Source organism: Oncorhynchus gorbuscha, linkage group LG19 (assembly GCF_021184085.1).
Source record: "Oncorhynchus gorbuscha isolate QuinsamMale2020 ecotype Even-year linkage group LG19, OgorEven_v1.0, whole genome shotgun sequence".
Lineage (NCBI taxonomy): Eukaryota > Metazoa > Chordata > Actinopteri > Salmoniformes > Salmonidae > Oncorhynchus > Oncorhynchus gorbuscha.
This window is the reverse complement of record NC_060191.1, coordinates 25,301,501-25,324,205: the sequence shown is the minus strand read 5'-3', so window position 1 is coordinate 25,324,205 and position 22,705 is coordinate 25,301,501. Positions and strand designations below refer to the sequence as shown.

The 22,705-nt window shown below is 44.9% G+C and overlaps 1 protein-coding gene across 2 annotated transcripts; it reads left to right on the top strand.

Annotated features, from left to right (window-relative positions):
• Positions 1 to 3,416: 3,416 nt before the first annotated feature.
• Positions 3,417 to 22,360, top strand: LOC124005492 (protein eva-1 homolog B-like). 2 transcript variants are annotated; one of them, XM_046314804.1, is made up of 4 exons: positions 3,417 to 3,725; positions 17,018 to 17,209; positions 20,111 to 20,210; positions 20,433 to 22,360. In XM_046314804.1, the coding sequence occupies exons 3-4, from the start codon at positions 20,144 to 20,146 to the stop codon at positions 20,861 to 20,863; spliced, it is 498 nt and encodes a 165-aa protein (XP_046170760.1). In that variant the 5' UTR covers positions 3,417 to 3,725; positions 17,018 to 17,209; positions 20,111 to 20,143; the 3' UTR covers positions 20,864 to 22,360. The 2 variants fall into 2 exon arrangements, with proteins under 2 accessions (XP_046170760.1, XP_046170759.1); XM_046314803.1 differs by lacking the exon at positions 17,018 to 17,209 and having other exon boundaries at positions 20,433 to 22,359.
• Positions 22,361 to 22,705: the final 345 nt, after the last annotated feature.

The following is a 22,705-nucleotide window of genomic DNA, read 5'->3' as shown; positions in this document are numbered from 1 at the left end:
CCCATGACTCTGCATCAGAAAGTTGTGTGTTTGGTCCCAGTGGTGGACATTTGGTTTTAGTCTTTTGTTCGAACCCTATCCCAAACCTTAACCCTTACCTTAAACCTGTTACGGCTAGACGTTCCGCTAACGTTTCGACAACATCCGGTGAAATTGCAGAGCGTGAAATTCAAATTAAATTATAAAAAATAAAAAAAAATCATAAATCCCAAATCCCAACAAAAGAAAACTTAACTTCTTGTTAATCCAGCCACTGTGTCAGATTTCAAAAAGGCTTTAAGGCAAAAGCAAACCAAAAAGGCTTTAAGGCAAAAGCAAACCATGCGATTATCTGAGGACAGCGTCCCATCATACAAACACATGGAAATCATATTTCAACAAAGCAGGTGCGACACGAAAGTCAGAAATAACAATATAATTAATGCCTTACCTTTGAACATCTTCTTCTGTTGGCACTCCAATATGTCCCAGAAACATCCCAAATGGTCATTTTGTTCGATAAAGTCCTTTTATATCCCCAAAATGTCCATTTATTTGGTGCGTTTGATTTAGAAATACACTGGTTCCAACTCGCCCAACATGACTACAAATGATCTAATAAGTTACCTGTAAACCTGGTCCAAACATTTCAAACAACGTTCCTAATCCACTTTTAGGTATCCTAAAATAATTGATACAATTTCAGATGGAATATACTATGTTCAATAGCGGATAATATCAAAGTGGAGCGGGCTCCAGGTCACGCGCACCAAACAAAAGAGTCCACTTGGCTTGACACTGACTGAAACTGACTGACATTGCTGGATGCGGCCCTTTCTCTGATCCATTGCCAGTGAATTCATGATTCTGATATCCACGAACTGTGGACAAATTCATCATTTTTAAAGCGTTCTAGGGAGTTTTCCCTAGCCACCATTTGGTTGATTGATTCAAGTTTTTGGGAGAGGAGAAGGAGTTTGTGCAAAAGTTGATGGAGTTAGGCATATTGCAGGTAAAGTCAGTTACACAAAGTGGAAACAGAGATGGCAGCAAGAGCAAGCTAGTGTTCGGTCCCAGGCTGCACTTTATGCAGGAAATCAAGGGAAGAAGGTACCGAATTTCACTGTTTTCCGAAACAATATGTAAATACCCCCACAGCCAAACCTTGCGTCGCCGTGTGTGCGTAGTAAGCACTTCAGCGACAATGCATATGATTGAGATATGTCATCTGAAATGATGGAGAAAGAAAACCGAAGGATAGTAATAGATACGACCATTGCTGCTTTATTCCCATGGACTGGATCTGGCGCAGTGCCAAAATGCAAAGGTGCTCTACAGGTTAGCATATGTGCCCTATGTATTTATGACAAGGGGTGAGAGACAATAGATATTATGTCACCTTACATTGCAGAATAGAGTATCCTAAAACCATTGTGATAAATAAACATAGGCTATATTGTGTTTTGGGCAAATGTGAAAACATAAGCCCACTAATGGTCCCGCTCATAGAGATTTATAAGCAATCATTCAATGATGTAAAGTTTAGCTACTCATTAAATAACTCTCCGTTTTGCCCAGCTGGAACAGGGTTGTGACACCAATTCATTTTTGGAATACGGACAATTGTTTCCAGGACACCAGAGTTTATGTGGGCAGCCAAATCCCTGTGGTCGCAAAAGCAACCTTTACCTCTCCTCATCATCCTTACGTTCCTCTATTTCTGTAGGAATTGTCATCACGTATGCAAATTCTCTGCAGCGGAAACATTATTCATTCGTGCCATTGGGGCACAATTGCCACAACTGCACCACCAGTCTGTGTTGATCCGGGGGATGGGTTAGGGCTTTGGTTCAGCTACTGCTGCGGCTTTGGTGGCTAGAGCGGCAGCGACCATCTGAAGCTCAATTTGCCTCAATTCTTCATCCGAATACTCAGGCTCATATAAGTACGATTCAACAACATCATTGGTGCCCCTTCCGTAGCGAGTATTTTGTCACCAGACATACAGTATTTGTAGGCTGTTTTACTTTGTATAACGAATGTGTAACACTGTCTCCACTTCTCTGCCTAAAAAAACATGCATCTGTGAATAAGGGCATAACGTGCAGTTTCTACGTGGCAGGGATTCCCCTGAGAGCGCACATGCGCAGTTGTTACCCATCTCCACTCCATGATGAAGTCCAATTGAACTGAATCCACCTTCAGAGCATCCAAAGAGCTTGTGTCCCATCATGGGTTGGTAAGTTCTGCTCTCTAGTGAGCGTGGGTTAATGAGTAAAATATGTGGACAGAAACCAAGACGGGATTCCAATTGGCACTCTAATCCCTTTATAGTGCACTACTTTTGACCTGGGCCCATAGTGTACAACATTGGGAATAGGGTCCTGTTTGGGATGGATCCCAATACCACGTTTCTTTCTCTTTCCACCTCAGCAGGTGTATCAAAATAACAGCTTTGCGCTGACATTGACCCCATTGAGAAATAAGGAAACTTGATGAAGCACTTTCTAATGCAGCTTTTCAATATTGATTTCACAGCACTTTGTAGAGAAGTCTTCCCCTCCCTGGATTCCCATGGAGACCCGGTCCATGTTGATAGGAAATACTGTATCTCCATGCCCACCCACTCCGCCTGGCTTTAATTAAATCTGGTCAAGGCTTTGCTTGGTGGCCCAGTGTATTTACTGCTCACTCTCTTAAGTTGGTTGGGGGTTTCCTCCCTGCTAGTAAGTCTGGGTTACAAAACAAGACCAGTGTGTGCTGTCTGTAATGTAGGACTTATGTCCATGTCATGCTGTCAGGGCCAAGTGCTAAGCCTGAAAGTAGGCTATTTTTTCAAAAGTGTTCAAAAGAGTATGGATACTTACATGGCTTTGTGGTTTTGTGTTATTGTGTTATTCAGCAAGGATAGTTACAAGATAGGTATCTCCTACTATGCAGTCAAACCTCTTCAATCTTCCTTGTCTTCTCTATAATGGATTTTAAAATCATATTGATAGCCATATGTTTCTGAGTGTGGCTCACAACTGTTAGCAATTAGCTTTCAGTGAGGGGGTTGTCATACTATTCCGATTACATGTCCTTCCTACCCCCCAAATGTTCCACTTTCCCATACATCTTTACATATAAACGGCTTAAGTTGCAATACAGTACAATTTTGTTTCAGATATACAGTTATTTTTAATGGCTCCAAAGGTAAACAACAATCCTTCATTGTCATGACTCGTGTTTTGTTTTTGTTTGTGTTTGCTGTCATTCTGTACTCGGTGTGGAAAATCAATTTGTCGAGGGGTTGTGCTTTCCCTGCTCATCATCTTAACAGAGGGGACGAGGGGGAATAACTCCCCTCCCAATAATCCCTTCCTCCCTCCCTCTTTCCCAAACCCTGCTCATTTTTGGCAGTTCCTCGTTCCTCCTTTTTTCTCTCTCTCCTAGAGGGATTGTATGACAGCAATTCCTGCTGCTGGCAGAGAGAGTGGAGACTGGGAGGGAGAGGGAAAGTCTGTTATTCAGAGGAAGTTACCACCTCTTCCCTATAGGCTTCTCTACACGCTCCAGGACTGGAGAACAGCAGTAGTCACAGGGAATCGTCAAGATTGACAAAGTTAGGATTGCTTGTTGTGTTGATTTTCCCAACCTGGAGGCGAGAAGTATACTGTTTTGACTGAGGCTAGCATTGAGCCTTACCTTATCTTGACAGGAATTAACTTTCCTAAGAAGACACCTTGACAGCACGACTTTACTTGGTAAGTGTGACAACCTCAGTCTGTGTATGTATAATAACATATGAACCTCAACGAGGTATTTATATCACTGCATTTACAATGTAAAGGCTGTAAGTTTTTGCTTTTCCCTTAAAAGCCATAAGTGTCTAAGCCCTGCCTAAGCCGGGGGAGGGGGTTCTACTAAGCTATATGGAATTTTTGAAGAAGTTCATAACAAGGATCATTTTGCTATTTGATTTGTCATTTTAAGACTTCTTGAAGTATCCCCCCAAAATATAAAAAAAAGGGATGAAAAATGATATTGGGCTGTCCTGCTATTAGCCTATACAAACACATGGAACAACAGATAGCCCCCCAAAAATATCAAAAGGAAGTTTGTTCTGAAATGCTTCTCCTTGTGAGGATCGACGCCGTTGTGAGGATCGACGCCGTACAGGAGAAGCAGGTAAAGGGAGTCAAACGTTTATTCAGGAACGGACATAGAACACGACAGGAACAGCTTCAGCACACGGGACAACAAGGACATATGACAAACAATCCCGAAGCAGGGAAACAGACAGATATAGGGAAGGAAATCACATTCACAAGTAATTGAGTCCATGTGAGTCCAATGAGCGTGGATGAACGTGACGGGGAAAGGTAGGTGAGCGTACTAAAGGTGACTTGAGTGCGTGATGTTGGGGAGTCTGGCGCCCTCGAGCGCCAGAGGGAGGAAGTGCGGGAGCAGGCGTGACAGTACCCCCCCCTCTAGGGTACCACCCGACGTCCCACCTGGGCGAACCGGCCGAGACATAGGCGCTGGGCAAGCCGGCTGGGGGAGGGGGAGGAAGAGCGGAGCAGGCGTGACACTCCTGAGAGGTATAAGAGAGATATAAGAAAGATCAAGTAGTACATTTTTTTACATGTATTTAAACCGTTATTTTTGGCACTTAACAGTCTTCATATATATATATATATATATATATTTATATATTTATATATATATATATATATATATATAAATACTTCCATACATTTTTTCAACTGATATCATATTAGTGTGTAGCCCAAACTGTTAGGACTCTACAGATCGGCTGTACCTACTTCAGACAAGTCCCAAGACGCTTATTGGGGTCGTAGAGCAAAAAAGAGAACACCATCGGGTTCGTGAAAGTCTCATCTTTCCATAGAGGGGTCATAATAATTTGGGAGGATAGATTTTCGTGATGTCTCATGGTATGACAAACACAGCTCTTTCACCTTTCACCGCAGATGTGGAAGTGCGACACAGGCAGATGCTGATATCTCTATCTTAAACTGATTTATTTTTTTATGGGGGTGCGACGTGTGGTGTGTGTCTAGGTACAGTGGAGTTTCAATGAGTGCCTGCCGTTTCATATTTTGCAGTTTTACGTTCCTTCAGAACTCTGCAAAGCAGTACTCTTCTGGTTGCACGAGTTTGCGAACACTTTAAAAACACTTTAAAACTCTAATGATGACTAGAGGTTCCCTTTCAGTCCGTACAATCAATAGAACACACAGCTATAGGTTCCAGCGCTGTGTGTTGTACCTTGTTTCCTTCCTTCAGTAGCTATATTCATATCTTTACGTGATTCAAGCTCATTTATAGGGGGTATACTGTTCTTGTTGGATTGTCATCAAGAGAAGCAATGCTCACCTTTTTTGAGCGTCTCAATAAGAGCTACAGTGTGAAGTGTGTGTGGTTACAACACGTTTCTGATGGATCGGTGCCAGAGAGCAGGGCTGATGCAGCTAGCTGCACACTGGCTAACCTTGCGGTGATAAATGACTGCACTTTCGACCACAATAAATACAAAACATCCTGTATTTTGGTGAGGGCCGCATCAACAGCGTAATACGATCAGGGGGAACCGAGGTCAGAGCCTCACGCATCACTAATGTGCAGCCCACCGTTTCGTCAACATATAGGGGTCCTGTGTGTGTGCATACGTATGTGTGTGTGTGTGGGGGGGGGGGGGGGGGGTAATGGTTTTGTCTCACACACATACACCGTTCGTGGTCCTCTTATCAGTAGGAGATAGCCAGTCTCAGAGTTCCCCTCTAATTAGCATATCTAAGTGGGCAGGCTGTTTGCTGTGCCTCCCTGTGTCAATCTGATAAAGTGACAGATAACAGAGGATAAGTGTGAATGCCTATAACCCCCAGGCGTGTTTTGGGACAGTTGACTTGTATCTGACCTCTCCCAGCTATGTTCCCCTCCATCCTCTTGTTCTCCTCAATCTCGCTGCCCCATGTTTTATCACTGGGGTTTTTGCTTTATCTGTGGCCTCTAAGGAGTCACAAGTCAATATTTGACTTGAAAAGCTTGTCTAAACTCTAATCCATTTGCCTGGCCCTCTACTGCACAGGAGACAACAGTGTTTCGGGGTGCTTTCACGGACACACGTGGCCCAGGATCAAGACGAGGGGTGTATTTTACGAGTGGTGTATTTGCTTCGTCACCACTACCATCCTGTAATGAGGCCTTGGTAACGCTATTTAAGCCGTTGCCTTGGTCTTGCTATTCTCTCCTAGCAGATACTGATAGAGCGACTCACATCTGACAATTTCTTAGGTTGAGTGAAACATCACTCTCCCATTTGTGTTGGTATAATGATTGGTTTGTTGTGTAACATGAGAGAGAGTTTGAGACATGCCATCTAAACGAAGTGGGGCGTACAGTATATTATATTTTGTAGACCACTAGCCATTAGATGTTGTAAACCGGTTTTGAAGGAGACGCAGAAGCTATGAACTGCCTCGTCTAATCAGATGTAAAGCCAACAAGACTGTATTCGATTCACATTCGCCATTGACAATTAATAGGCTGATGAGGGATTTATCTCTGAAGCTGTGTTTAGCAAGACTCCTACTAAAACCACTGCTGTCTCATAAAGGCTCCATTCTTTCTGGTGGCGGCTTCTCCCTGGTCTCCTTAGACTTAGGGGGATGTTTGACGTGCTAAATCCACTAGGGTTTGCCTAAGCCTCTCTCTCTCTCTCTCTCGCTCTGTACACACACGTGAATGTCCAAGAACATAAATAAGCCCTGGATTTAAGGTTGAATTTTTTTAAACCTTACATGGGAATCTGGGGGAAGAGAGAAACCATATGGTGAAGAAAGATTTTTTTTTTTAAAGAAGATGACAGGGTTAAGCACACAGAAACGGGTACAGTGACGTTTGTAAAGTGTCTCTAGTTGATTACACATTAAATAAGAGACACTGGACTCAGAAGCTTAATCTTATAATTGAATCATAGTTTAAGGTCGGTTATCAAATATTCACGGTCTACACCAGCTGGTTTGTCCAGCTCCGACAAAACTGTACTCTGACGAACTAAAGAATTCATACCATACAGACTAAAAATGACACCACGGTTCACTTTCACAGAAGACTAGGCTTCATTTATGTCTACATGTTTGTGGACAGGAGACTTAACTCTGCCCAGCCACCCATGGAAAGGGCTAACACGTTTTGTGTCATAGGGTTATCACAAGTCCTGTGTTAAGAATACAGTGTGTGGTTGTGGTCGGCTGTTGCATGCTGGCCCAGATCGATCAGAGATCACAACTCCATTTTTGGAGCTCGAGGCTTAGGGATCACCTGGGGTGCATGCGAGGGGGCAAAAATGAAAACACATATGGTTGCATGCACAGACAGACACTCTCACGCTCTGTCTCACACACACACACACACACACACACACACACACACACACACACACACACACACACACACACACACACACACACACACACACACACACACACACACACACACACACACACACACACACACACACACACACACACACACACACACACACAAACTCATTAAGTTCCAATTCTGAGCATCAATGTCCTGGGCTCTGTATGCACAGTAGTGGATAGAGATGGAACACATAAGTCGATATGAAGATAGAGCATGTGTTTCCTCTTCTGGATTTCCATATGAGAGCAGCACTTTGTCTCTGTCTACCATCAAACCCCTAAGACCCCACATCTGGCCACTATTAACCCCCACCCCCGTGGGCCCGTATCTCTATTACCCCCCCCATACCCCCACCAGCCCAATCCTCACGGGGTAAAGAGATTGCTCTCTAGATCATTTCTTATGTCACTAAAATACCTGCTTCGGTTTGTCACGGGGTTGCAGTGACATACGTACTGCAAAGCATACAGGCTTCTCTGCTGAACCAAGTTGGAGTGGAGTTGAAGTTGCCACTCTCCATTTAAATGAAATCATGGGCTCATGTGGAGAAGTATGACATAAAGAAACCAAAACAACCTCCTTATTGAGTACCTGCCCTTGTGAAATAGATCAGAATGTTTAGTAATGCCTTGACTGAGAAGAAAGTTCTGGTCCTTGAAAGCTACAGTGTTAAAAAGCTGTTGTTAATTGAGTCTAAAGTCAAGTTCAACAACTTATCTGGCTGGCTGTCAGCAAGGCAGTAAGTGGCAAAAGTGTGTAATGGAGAATGATGTGTAACTCAAATATGTCCACCCACTGTGCACAAATGTCGGTACAACGTCTAGTTTTGAATTCTATTTCATTGCGTTGTCAATGAACGTGAATTGAAAATTAAATCAACACAATCTTTGAGCCATGTAAGTGCATTTTGGTTAAAAGTTTGGTGGGGGGAAAAAAAGGTTGATTCTCCCAGTTTGTGCCAAGCGGGCAGTTTAAAGTTAATCCAAGGCTACTGTTTGGAAACCACCTTCCCTGGGTGGCAATCCTGGAAAAACGAAAAAGCTGATTTTCTAAGTTTGAGTTTCAGCTCTGTGGAGCTCCCCATACTCTCAGCTGGCAGCCATCTTTGGGGTCAGCTCTACCTTGTGCTCAGTGTTACTGAGCCTGATGGCAAACACATGTCTGACTGGGCTCGAACTGAAACAATCCCCCCCACAGTACAAGCCCATGGCCAGGGCACGGTGCAATGGAAAACAGCACCAACACTTAGCACAGCTTGATCCCCAAGATCCCATGTCAAGAGAGAACAAAAATGGAAGACACTCTCTTTTCTCCAAAATGCCCTTACAACCCTTCATGGCCGTCAAGGAAGACCAGCCGCGATGGACAGAAAATGCCTTCCCCAGATGCCTACCCTCTGAATGCTTTTGCAGGCACCGGCACGAACAGAGCCCTAGCTCTTAGGAAAAGTGTCAGTTTTTATCGGTTGGAACGTTATCGCATGCACCTCTGCCTGTCTGTCTCTGGGAGAGGGTCAGGGATAGAAGGGATACAGCTTCTGTCAAATGAATGTCAAAAGTCGATTTTTTTTTGTTGTTGTACATTTTTAGCTAACCCTAACTCTTTTCCTAACCTCTGCTCCTAACCTTCTGCATAAGTTCTCTTAACCTCTCACAAAGAATAACATTTGACAAAAGCTGTATCCCATCTAGTGAAAAGTTACATCAGGCTTTTCTGGACTTGGATGCTGTCCTGCCTTGGTTGGTGGTCAGGTGATCTTGGTTGGCTGGGTTTAGGTATAGAGAATGCCTGGGAGACCATACGCTGGCGTGATTGAGGCCACATGGTAAACTATTTTACTGAAAGCTGTTCAAATAGGAAAGGTATGGAAAAAAATGTCCAGTGGATACTTCTGTGATACAACAGTTTATGAGCATTCTTGGGGAACAGCCATTAACCTGCTTTTCTGCTAATTACAGAATCTCACATCATGGCTTTCTGTGAAAAAGGGAAACTAAGTAAATCAAAGCACTAGCTCTACAGGCTGTTCAATTGCAGCATACAGAATTTATTCAAGTTGCAAATGTCAAGTGGAATATATTGAGCTTAGAACTGCCTTCATGTGCTCAAAACAATGAATAAATGACTCCTCAGTGGTCCATTTGATCCCATGGATCATTAATCCCAGACATATTTTCTCTCTCAGTAGCTGAAACAAAAATATAAGAAACAAGGAACTAACTAATTAACTTTGTCAGGGGCAAAGTTGATGAATGCTATAAAATTGTCCTCATTTTACACTCAAACTCAAAGTGACACCAGTTACAGTGTGTCTCTGATCTCCCATGCCAGAGCTGTTGGACTAGGCTATATATGTGCATAAAAACAACAAAATGGGATTAAATTCAAATGTGGGCTTTTTCAACTCACTGAAGACCTATGCCAGGCAAACCGCAGAAAGACCGTCCATTGTGCCAGGGTACTATTGTGGCCGCACATACATTCTAGGAATCGAAAATATCCCTTTCGCTCTGCGGTTCAAAGTGTGTCATTATGGTGAGGAAACAGGCGTACTCGCTCCCTAGTGGGATGAGTTGTTTGTAATGTATTTTCTCATTGTAATTCAATTATGGCTACACTCCCTGGATAAATTCCTACTCGGGCTGTTAATGTGATTTCTCAGATGTGACAGAGGAGTACTATGGTTAGATACTTTATGAATGATTTATAGTGTACAAAAGGGCTTCTGTTTGGTAATAGGAGCTAAAAACTCTTGCTTCTGAGGTTGGTCCCTGTCACTATGTGGCTAGTCAATCATTTAGGAAGTACCTTTATCTAGTGAGATGGCATAATCAGCTTCTCCCCACAGAGACAATAACAGTGTGATTAGCTCAGACAATCTGACAAAGCTCAGAGAATCAGACAATGTTATCCTTCACTTTAAAGGCCCACTTTAAAACTATTATGTTGACTTCATGGACAGTCAGACATTGTATCCATACCTCCATCTATGAATTAGAATTGTTTACATTTCATGTATGGGAGGAAACTTGGTAGGAAAGGAAAAGCTATTGTGCTCTTCTCCAAGTTGATAAGAACAAAAATATCACACAACGTAACGGACAGGGTTTTCCTTCATTTGGTTCCTCTTTCCTCCCAACCAAAGTAAACATCTGTTAGTCAGAAATAGAGAATGAACTCTTCCCAGGCCTCACAACACCACATGTTGTTTACATTGGCGTCAGTCTCAGCACAATTTGTGCTTAGGCCTTACAGTTATTTGAGACTTGGATGAACTTTTCATTGTTTTTGTATCTTGACGTGGTGTCAGGATACACTTTTCTTACACTCTTAAGGAAAAACTGATTGGCTTCAATGTGAACTTATTGATTGACTGATGATGCCCACCAAGTGACTAAGGACACAGGAAGTGGATTGTGTGTTCAAATTGTTTGACCTGAGGTTATGAGGTCAGTTAGGAATGAATGACAGGCATTATCTGGTCACATGCGAGGTGATGTAATCTATGAGTGAGACCATGAAAGTGGAAGCCTTCTCACGCAACATTAGCTTGGAGTGTACCTCCATTTATTTCCAAAAAAAGGTTCTAGTACCATAAAGGGTATTTGGCATGTCGGTGTAGGAGAACCCAGTTTGGTTTCATATAGAATTCTACAACCACTAAGAACCCTTTGAGAACCTGTTTGTGACATTTTTTTTTGTAGTGGCAAAATGATCCAGTCAGCATTTTAACTTCTTTAGAGGCTCTTGAAGGGAGTAATATGCCAGAACATTTTCAGCACACATTCAAGGTCCCAAAAACTGCAGAAATACTGAAACATATGTAAACAGTGTTTTTCTGTCCAGCATTCAAGGGACATGGCAAGATCTGCTAATGAATAGAAAATGAATTCACTTGAGGAACATGACTGAAAGTTGAGTCATGGGATAGTGCGTTGAGGGAGGTCGAGAGCACGTCTGTTCATCATTTCCTCCCGGTAAAACAAAAACACAACAAAACAACAAAACAACAGGCTCAGGTTAATTATTGTTTAGATTGGCTTCAAATGAGTCCCCGGTTGTCTTTAACCACCGTTCTCAGATGCCTGAGTTCTGATGAATTTCATTCTGGTGCATTCTACTCTGAGAAAATAGCAGTTAGCAGTCAAATCATTAGCCATGACCTTGGCGAACTGGTGAAGTCACTCTGGCCTTACACTTTATTGCCCTTGAGACCAAAGCATAATATTGCATTGGAAAGATCTTTAGACAGTATCCTATGTGGATACTGGCTGCTTTGCCTAGATGAAGAATCGTTTCTTATAGCTAAGCAAGGATTAGGCCTAGGTGACCTGGTCCGAGATCTGTTTTGTGTTTAGCAATTACATTTACATTACATTTACATTTAAGTCATTTAGCAGACGCTCTTATCCAGAGCGACTTACAAATTGGTGCATTCACCTTATGACATCCAGTGGAACAACCACTTTACAATAGTGCATCTAAGTATTTTAAGGGGGGTGAGAAGGATTACTTTATCCTATCCTAGGTATTCCTTAAAGAGGTGGGGTTTCAGGTGTCTCCGGAAGGTGGTGATTGACTCCGCTGTCCTGGCGTCGTGAGGGAGTTTGTTCCACCATTGGGGAGCCAGAGCAGCGAACAGTTTTGACTGAGCTGAGCGGGAACTGTACTTCCTCAGTGGTAGGGAGGCGAGCAGGCCAGAGGTGGATGAACGCAGTGCCCTTATTTGGGTGTAGGGCCTGATCAGAGCCTGGAGGTACTGAGGTGCCGTTCCCCTCACAGCTCCGTAGGCAAGCACCATGGTCTTGTAGCGGATGCGAGCTTCAACTGGAAGCCAGTGGAGAGAGCGGAGGAGCGGGGTGACGTGAGAGAACTTGGGAAGGTTGAACACTAGATGGGCTGCGGCGTTCTGGATGAGTTGTAGGGGTTTAATGGCACAGGCAGGGAGCCCAGCCAACAGCGAGTTGCAGTAATCCAGACGGGAGATGACAAGTGCCTGGATTAGGACCTGCGCCGCTTCCTGTGTGAGGCAGGGTCGTACTCTGCGGATGTTGTAGAGCATGAACCTACAGGAACGGGCCACCGCCTTGATGTTAGTTGAGAACGACAGTTTGTTGTCCAGGATCACGCCAAGGTTCTTAGCGCTCTGGGAGGAGGACACAATGGAGTTGTCAACCGTGATGGCGAGATCATGGAACGGGCAGTCCTTCCCGGGAGGAAGAGCAGCTCCGTCTTGCCGAAGTTCAGCTTGAGGTGGTGATCCGTCATCCACACTGATATGTCTGCCAGACATGCAGAGATGCGATTCGCCACCTGGTCATCAGAAGGGGGAAAGGAGAAGATTAATTGTGTGTCGTCTGCATAGCAATGATAGGAGAGACCATGTGAGGTTATGACAGAGCCAAGTGACTTGGTGTATAGCGAGAATAGGAGAGGGCCTAGAACAGAGCCCTGGGGGACACCAGTGGTGAGAGCGCGTGGTGAGGAGACAGATTCTCGCCACGCCACCTGGTAGGAGCGACCTGTCAGGTAGGACGCAATCCAAGCGTGGGCCGCGCCGGAGATGCCCAACTCGGAGAGGGTGGAGAGGAGGATCTGATGGTTCACAGTATCGAAGGCAGCCGATAGGTCTAGAAGGATGAGAGCAGAGGAGAGAGAGTTAGCTTTAGCGGTGCGGAGCGCCTCCGTGATACAGAGAAGAGCAGTCTCAGTTGAATGACTAGTCTTGAAACCTGACTGATTTGGATCAAGAAGGTCATTCTGAGAGAGATAGCGGGAGAGCTGACCAAGGACGGCACGTTCAAGAGTTTTGGAGAGAAAAGAAAGAAGGGATACTGGTCTGTAGTTGTTGACATCGGAGGGATCGAGTGTAGGTTTTTTCAGAAGGGGTGCAACTCTCGCTCTCTTGAAGACGGAAGGGACGTAGCCAGCGGTCAGGGATAAGTTGATGAGCGAGGTGAGGTAAGGGAGAAGGTCTCCGGAAATGGTCTGGAGAAGAGAGGAGGGGATAGGGTCGAGCGGGCAGGTTGTTGGGCGGCCGGCCGTCACAAGACGCGAGATTTCATCTGGAGAGAGAGGGGAGAAAGAGGTCAGAGCACAGGGTAGGGCAGTGTGAGCAGAACCAGCGGTGTTGTTTGACTTAGCAAACGAGGATCGGATGTCGTCGATCTTCTTTTCAAAATGGTTGACGAAGTCATCTGCAGAGAGGGAGGAGGGGGGAGGGGAGGAGGATTCAGGAGGGAGGAGAATGTGGCAAAGAGCTTCCTAGGGTTAGAGGCAGATGCTTGGAATTTAGAGTGGTAGAAAGTGGCTTTAGCAGCAGAGACAGAGGAGGAAAATGTAGAGAGGAGGGAGTGAAAGGATGCCAGGTCCGCAGGGAGGCGAAGTTTTCCTCCATTTCCGCTCGGCCTTCCGGAGCCCTGTTCTGTGAGCTCGCATTGAGTCGTCAAGCCACGGAGCGGGAGGGGAGGACCGAGCCGGCCTGGAAGATAGGGGACATAGAGAGTCAAAGGATGCAGAAAGGGAGGAGAGGAGGGTTGAGGAGGCAGAATCAGGAGATAGGTTGAAGAAGGTTTGAGCAGAGGGAAGAGATGATAGGATGGAAGAGGAGAGAGTAGCGGGGGAGAGAGAGCGAAGGTTGGGACGGCGCGATACCATCCGAGTAGGGGCAGTGTGGGAAGTGTTGGATGAGAGCGAGAGGGAAAAGGATACAAGGTAGTGGTCGGAGACTTGGAGGGGAGTTGCAATGAGGTTAGTGGAAGAACAGCATCTAGTAAAGATGAGGTCGAGCGTATTGCCTGCCTTGTGAGTAGGGGGAAGGTGAGAGGGTGAGGTCAAAAGAGGAGAGGAGTGGAAAGAAGGAGGCAGAGAGGAATGAGTCAAAGGTAGACGTGGGGAGGTTAAAGTCGCCCAGAACTGTGAGAGGTGAGCCGTCCTCAGGAAAGGAGCTTATCAAGGCATCAAGCTCATTGATGAACTCTCCGAGGGGACCTGGAGGGCGATAAATGATAAGGATGTTAAGCTTGAAAGGGCTGGTAACTGTGACAGCATGAAATTCAAAGGAGGCGATAGACAGATGGGTAAGGGGAGAAAGAGAGAATGACCACATGGGAGAGATAAGGATCCCTATGCCACCACCCCGCTGACCAGAAGCTCTCGGGTGTGCGAGAACACGTGGGCGGACGAAGAGAGAGCAGTAGGAGTAGCAGTGTTATCTGTGGTGATCCATGTTTCTGTCAGTGCCAAGAAGTCGAGGGACTGGAGGGAGGCATAGGCTGAGATGAACTCTGCCTTGTTGGCTGCAGATCGGCAGTTCCAGAGGCTACCGGAGACCTGAACTCCACGTGGGTCGTGCGCGCTGGGACCACCAGATTAGGTGGCAGCGCCACGCGGTGTGGAGAGTTTGCATGGTCTGTGCAGAGAGGAGAGAACAGGGATAGACAGACACATAGTTGACAGGCTACAGAAGAGGCTACGCTAATGCAAGGAGATTGAATGACAAGTGGACTACACGTCTCGAATGTTCAGAAAGTTAAGCTTACGTAGCAAGAATCTTATTGACTAAAATTATTAAAAATGATACAGTACTGCTGAAGTAGGCTAGCTGGCAGTGGCTGCGTTGTTGACTTTGTAGGCTAGCTGACAGTGGCTGCGTTGTTGACACTACACTAATCAAGTCGTTCCGTTGAGTGTAGTAGTTTCTACAGTGCTGCTATTCGGGGCTAGCTGGCTAGCTAGCAGTGTTGATTACGTTACGCTGCTAAAAGAACGACAATAGCTGGCTAGCTAACCTAGAAAATCGCTCTAGACTACACAATTATCTTTGATACACAGACGGCTATGTAGCTAGCTATGTAGCTAGCTACGATCAAACAAATCAAACCGTTGTGCTGTAATGAAATGAAATGAAAATGTGATACTACCTGTGGAGCGAAGCGGAATGCGACCGGGTTGTTGAGTGCGGAAGTTCTATTCAGTAGACGTTGGCTAGCTGTTGGCTAGCTAGCAGTGTCTCCTACGTTAAGGACGACAAATAGCTGGCTAGCTAACCTCGGTAAATTAAGATAATCACTCTAAGACTACACGCCTAAACTACACAATTATCTTGGATACGAAGACAGCAAAGACAACTATGTAGCTAGCTAACACTACACTAATCAAGTCGTTCAGTTGAGTGTAATAGTTTCTACAGTGCTGCTATTCGGTAGACGGTGGACGTTTGCTAGCTGGCTAGCTGCTGGGCAGATAGCAGTGTAGACTACGTTAGACGACGAAATACGAAGTTGCAATAGAAGTGCTGACTGTTTCACTTTGTTGTCCTCTTTCTTTTCCTTTTTCTTCTGTCCTTCTTTTGTCCTTATTTTGTCTTCCTTTCTTCTGTTAACTAGATATTTTTTGTTGTTATTCTTTGTAAGCTAGCTAGCTTCTTCCAGGAGAGTCCCTAGCAACTGCTTAGCAACAAGTAAACAATTCTGCTAGCAATTCACCTAGCTAAGATAACTGTACAATTTTATGAAAAAAAATAGTTAATTTTTCAAAAGCCTGTCTTGTTTAGTTTGTTCCTTGTTTTGTCTTCTATTGAGTCTTGCAGTTTTCTCTTGATTTTTTCGATGTACTTCACTCTAAAAAAACATTTAAATCTCAATAAATACATTATTACGAGGACTGTAGTTGGCTATACATACAGCACATACAGGATGGATCCCGCTTCTGTGGTCCAAAACAAAAGGCTGACCATATGAGTCGGTGGCCTGGAGTGAAGAGATGCTGCCATGGCGACTGCTCCCTGTGTCCTTGCTAGCCGCGAACACTCTCTCGGGCCCAGCATTAGTGTACATAGGGTCTGGCAAGAGTCAGCAAGATCAAAACCTGCACTGGAAAGCAAAGAGGCCCTGCTAAACCAACGTAAGCTGGCACTGGGCTTTTCCCAATCAACACAAAAAAAAGGGTTTGCGAAAAATTCACAGCGCAGCGTTTTTCATGGTCCTCTTTCCCCACCTGAAATGTATAGAGCTGCTCTTTTTCTGTGAGATATACTGTGGCTGTCGGGTGTACAGACGAGGAGTTGTACTTCTTGGAGACAAAGTGCTCTGAGGATCTCACAGTGGTTTGATGTATCAGAGACTTAAGTTTCTATGTTTAAACTGTTCCGGGAAAACATCAGCCTGTGACTGTATCAGAGATATTTTATGTACTTTCATTTATCACTTGTAAGCAGCATATCAGTGCTTAGGAGTACAGACAAAAACCTTGAGAGAATTCACTCTTTGTCATGTTTGATGACAAACACCACGGACAACCCCCCCCCCCCCCCCCCAAAAAATGTCTCTGTCTCCCTGCACATAATTTATTGTTGTGTAGTCTCCGTACATGTACAGTGTTTCGGTGTTTAATATTTCTAATATATATGCGTTTGCGTATCCAAAATATGAACAGTTGTACTACTGAAAGCTAAGCCTGCATTTTGTCTGCTGCCGGACTGTGTATCCCTCGGCAACAGCAAAAGGCCAGTCATTGTTTGCATTGCAAACGCCTCAGTGAGTTTTGGATCTGATGTAGGCTGACGGCTGTGTGAGTGTCTGTGTGTTTGCTCTTGTCTCAGGGTGGCCAAATGAACTGTTCGGCCTGAGGAGCGAAGGGCACGGGCATAGATCCAGAGAGAGAGAGAGAGAGAGAGAGAGAGAGAGAGAGAGAGAGAGAGAGAGAGAGAGAGAGAGGCTCAATCATTCAGCAAACCTCTCCACTTCCACCATGAGCTGGGACTAAAGAGTTACCTCTACAGCTTCATTTTATGGTAAGGCTAATGATACAATACAAAAGTGTACATCTGTCTGTACTTCTTATTGCCCAACTTTATATCGTAGAGCAACAGAAAGGGTATTGTGCTTTTTTTTATAAAGAGTCAGGCATGTGCTATGAACAGCTGCAATGCACATGGTTGACCCATGTTTTTGTTGCATTTTTGTATCAACAAATGGGGGTGATAACAACAGCATAATATCCTCGAGATTCCAATTAGCGTAGAATCCATAGACTGAAGAGATCACCCCCCAAAAATTGAGGTGACATAAAACAAAAACAGGTGGACTGTGCCATTTTTTGATGTCAATGATCTGTAGGCCATGTGCTATGACGTGCAATTCCACGGTTTAGTACTGTCTGTGACTGTGCTAGAGTCAGCCATCTTTCCATACTTGAACAACATGTTTGTTCCCCTGGGAGCCATAACACAGAACCACGTGTAGAATGAAAGGGATCGGAGGCTAATGCTAACGTGCTAACACATCAAAAGGTTCAGGGATACTCGTATTGGCAGGGCCCCTGTGTCGCTATCTATCACGTCTTGGTTTTCCTGTGCCATGTGCCTTGCATGTACCAAGTGATGATGTCATAGTGGAGCGGACGAGAAAAGGGCAGAGTCAGCAGGAAAGGGCTATGACAAGGGTTGAGGGTGAAGAGAGGGGGTTGCACAGGAAATGCGGGAGAGACCCAGCAGGAGCCACATGACCCTTTGGATAGAGTGTTCCATATGGGAGAATCCACACAGCCTCTCACTTCAATTGGAAACAGGTTCTCTCTCTCTCTCTCTCTCTCTCTCTCTCTCTCTCTCTCTCTCTCTCTCTCTCGCTCTCTCTCTCTCTCTCTCGCTCTCTCTCGCTCTCTCTCTCTCTCTCTCTCTCTCTCTCTCTCTCTCTCTCTCTCTCTCTCTCTCTCTCTCTCTCTCTCTCTCTCTCTCTCTCTCTCTCTCTCTCTCTCTCTCTCTCTCTCTCTCTCTCTCTCTCTCTCTCTCTCTCTCTCTCTCTCTCTCTCTCTCTCTCTCGCTTGCTCTCTCAAAAGTGCAGGGGGGCTCTCTGTAATAGCCTATGTAATTGACCACATAGGAAAAGAAGCAGGACCAGGCGTTGTACTGTTGTTGCGTGGTGAGGCATGGCGCCGCAAGGTTCTCTGTGAGGGAAATTTGAGACTTCCTGGGGAGCCTGAGGCGAGGGAGTAATGACCGGGACAGTGAGACAGCCTGCAGGAACACAATGGAGCCAAACAGAGCGACAGGAAACGCTGAGGAAAAGACTCAGACGACCAGAAAGCGTCACCAGGGATAAGCCCAGTGGCCAAAACTTAAACCAATCAAATGACTTGCCTAAATGTAATCATTCACATTTGGTTCTGCTCTCCATGCAGAGCTGCCTTCAGAACAAGATCAAGAAAGGAAAACCCAGTGACTCTGTTTCAGTCAGGGACAGTCAAAGTGCGACTAAAATAGATATTTAAACAACAGCAACACAGGTCCTCCAGGTCTTCACCCATTTGTGTCAGTCGGGGAAATTAAAAGGGTGAACAACCAAGGTACTGTAAAAACAACACAGAGGTCCTTGGCCCGTGCTCCTATTGATCCGGGAGGCTTGTTGGAGGAAGTGCTGTTCATTGGCTTCTGAGGAGAGAGTTGACCCCTGGCCCCTCACTGTAAAGGCCTGTCCCAGCTCACAGGCAGAAACGTGCCAAATGCGTCATGATCCCAGTTTGCGCTGTTGGTATTTGAGGACGAAACAGTGGAGCTTTTGTTTGCCACAGCTGGACCAGTAGGCCTTGTCCTCACCCACCCAAAGACATGTGTGACCAACCGGCTCGATTCGGTCCAGTGTAGCAAAATTTGAAATTGTGTTTTTTTACATTGGATAAAAGTAGACTTAGAGCTAGAAAATGGTATATCATACACTACAGTTGATGAACAATGTGAAAGTAATTCTGCTTTGAAAGTTGATTAACTTGTAACCCCAATTTTGAGAAAATGTCACTTGAATGTTACTATGGAGTAATGCTGTGGTCAGTGTGTTTGGCGCGATAGCAAACGAGAAAACATCTAGTGTGGCACTGGAGGCATTCGTAAACACTTTAAATACATTGTAAAGGGGAGGGTAATTATGGGGGTTTGTGGTAGCAGAAGTGTTTCGGTGGGGTGCATGAGGGTAACATGAGGGTAGCTGTGGGGTGCATGAGGGTAGCTGTGTGGAACATGAGGGTAGCATGAGGGTAGGTGTGGGCTGCATGACGGTAGCACGAGGGTAGCTATGGGGTGCATAAGGGTAGCATGAGGGTAGCTGTGGGGTGCATGAGGGTAGCATGAGGGTAGCTGTGGGGTGCATGAGGGTAGCATGTGTCTTTTGGCCAAACCTCATCGTGTCAGTTTGTTTGAGGGTGTGTGGAAGTTTCTGTGATACATGGTGGTAATAACTGAATTCATGCATGAGGGTAGCTGTGTGGAACATGAGGGTAGCATGAGGGTAGGTGTGGGCTGCATGAGGGTAGCATGAGGGTAGCTGTGGGGTGCATGAGGGTAGCATGAGGGTAGCTGTGGGGTGCATGAGCGTAGCTGTGGGGTGCATGAGGGTAGCATGAGGGTATCTGTGGGGTGCATGAGGGTAGCTGTGGGGTGCATGAGGGTAGCATGAGGGTAGCTGTGGGGTTCATGAGGGTAGCGTGAGGGTAGCTGTGGGGTGCATGAGGGTAGCATGTGTCTTTTGGCCAAACCTCATTGTGTCAGTTTGTTTGAGGTTGTGTGGAAGTTTCTGTGATACATGGTGGGAATAACTGAATTCATGCATACATTAATGCAGACAGTACTTGGCATTGCATGCATGGCATAGTAGTTGAGATCGCAAGGAATTCTGATGCAGTGTGTTGTGTTTATTTGTATTAGGTATAAGAACGGGCTACTGGACATATCGTCAGCATGGATGCAAAGAGGAAAGAGATGGACCTCCTCAGCAACAGCCTAGCTGCCTACGCACACATCAAAGGTCAGTCAATCAATCAATCAATCACTTTAACAACAGCAGTTGTCACATTGCTTTTAAAGTACCACAAAATGAATCAATGAAACAAAATTGCCAATGTGCCAGTCATACATAACAATATTGATTTAGGCTACCACATAGGAAAAGCACAATTACTTTTTGACATATTGTGGTGTTTTTTAAAATCCTAGGTGAATTTACCAATTATCTTTTTCTGTCCTGTAGAGAACCCGGAGAGCTTTGGGCTGTACTTTGTAATCGGGGTTTGTTTCGGCCTGGTCCTCACCCTCTGCCTCCTGGTCATCCGTATCTCCTGCAAGCCCCGCACCAACATACCGGCCTCCACACCCGAGAAGAAACACTTAAAGGATTTCAGTGAGGACGAATGTGATGAAGATAGCGAGGATGAGGAAGAGGAGGGTGACGTCGAAGCACCCGCCCCCCTGCCCACCACAGAGATTCCCATTGGCAACCACCACAACCACAGCCAATCGGACGGGACACTGAGCGTTAACGTCTTCACGTCGGCAGAGGAGCTGGAGCGGGCTCAGCGATTGGAGGAGAGGGAGCGAATCATACGGGAGATCTGGAGGAATGGGCAGCCTGATATCCTGGGTTCAGGAACAGGCACTATAGGTCGGGTGCACTACTACTAACGCCCAGTACTACGGGACCACTGAATGGACATACTATATAGAACTATGGTGCTATGGAATCAGGGGTGTACACTGTGGTCCACACCCGCCAAAGACAGACTTAGAATCAGACCTCTGGGTGGGTCAGTTCCCTGAGGGAGACCTTACGATACCCATGAGGGGTGTTACTGATGCTGTTGCATACAGGCAGGTCACAAATGGCATGCTACTTCAATCTGGTGTTTATTCAGTGATGTGAAATATTCTGAATGTTGCAGATAGAAAAGGAATGATTAGAGCGTACACAATTCCCTATTCTACCTGAAAGACAATCATATCTGTTCTACACGATACGTTTCTATCTGAACGCTCTGTAACGTGACATCCCTCTGAGCAGGCCCCTGAAGTGTAAGTCTTGACTCTAACACTATGTGATAGTGGTGTGCTTTGTGAATGTATTTCCCCCATCAACATTTGTCACCTACTATCACTGCCATAATGGAGTTACACCACAAGGCACCTTTGAGACCAGTTCTGCTGCTTTGTGATCTAGGCATGTTCAATGGGAACATGTATCATAATTGGAGTCTACAGTGTAAAGAGATGCCTGAATAAAGTATTGCCCTTAGAAAAGCACAAAGGGAGTAAGGAAGGACTAATACAGCTATTGATAAATAGCCAGAGATACTGTAGGGAGTCAGGACCAAGTATTTTGCAATGGGAAGTCACTTCCTTTTGTTTGCTATGGGGCCATGTTTCCCACAACACATTGGTGAGTTTACAGAGGGACAGCTCCGTGAACTGTTTGTCATTATATTAGGAAATTATCCTCAAGTGGTCTTGGAACCTTCTGTGAGGAAATTGCTTCACCTAAGTAAGAAAATAGAAGTGGGACCATTTTTCACCTGATGTCAAGTCATTTTGGAATTGGGCTGCTCAGTTTGCTCAGTTTATGGACACAGTTTAGGCTGTTTTCAGAACCAATTACACTTGGGGAAATTAAATAATTAAAGTGTTAAACTCAAAAGGCCTTGTGGTTGTTTCTGTTACACATAATGTCTTTTAGACAAACAATACTCTTTCTTATTAAAATGTCCCTGGGCTATGTATTTTGAATATTCTGTACAATATAAAGATTGTCTAGGGGTGAAATTTAACAACTGAAAGACCTCAGTTGAGCCATTTAATTACAATGGATTGTAAGGTCACTCATTGTTAATTGTTCATCTTAACCAATTGCTACCATGTGTGCCTTGAAATGTTAAATAGATGTGATTTTTATAATACAATATCTTGAAAACTTGTTTGCTAAATGTTTTGGCAAAACCCAGTGTTCTATCTAAACTAAATAAAGGCTTATTTTATTGTCTGAAATAAAACACAGGACAAAAGGATATTTGATTGCCAACAGATTCATGTTGAACATGTTGAACATGAATAACACAATCTACGTTTGTATCTTTGGTATGATCATTATCCAGTTTGGTTCCCTTGGGCTTTAGCTGTACAGGTTACTAACCAAATAAAGACCTGGCCCTCCAACTGGGCACAGACATCAATTCCACATTGGTTCAACGTAATTCAATTTAAATGATGTTGAACCAATGCAGTCATTTATATTGATCACGGCATTGTTGGGTTTACAGCTCGCAAGGAAGACAGTTCACTGTACTCGTGCGCGTGACATTAAAACTTGAATCTCGACACAACATAGATTCAACCAGTGTGTGATTAGTAGGTATGCTTTATATCCATTTGACTTTTTGGCCAACCTAGCAGCCAGAAGCCTTAGAGCTAGAGTCTGACTGCGCTGGACACCAATGTATTGAGAGGCCAGGCCAACGTTGCGAGGAGGAAGGCATT

Coding starts and splice junctions, on each gene's coding strand:
- LOC124005492 (XM_046314804.1), top strand. CDS start 20,144: ATGGATGCAAAGAGGAAAGAGATGGACCTCCTCAGCAACAGCCTAGCT. Junction 20,211..20,432: donor TGCCTACGCACACATCAAAG/GTCAGTCAATCA, acceptor TCTGTCCTGTAG/AGAACCCGGAGAGCTTTGGG.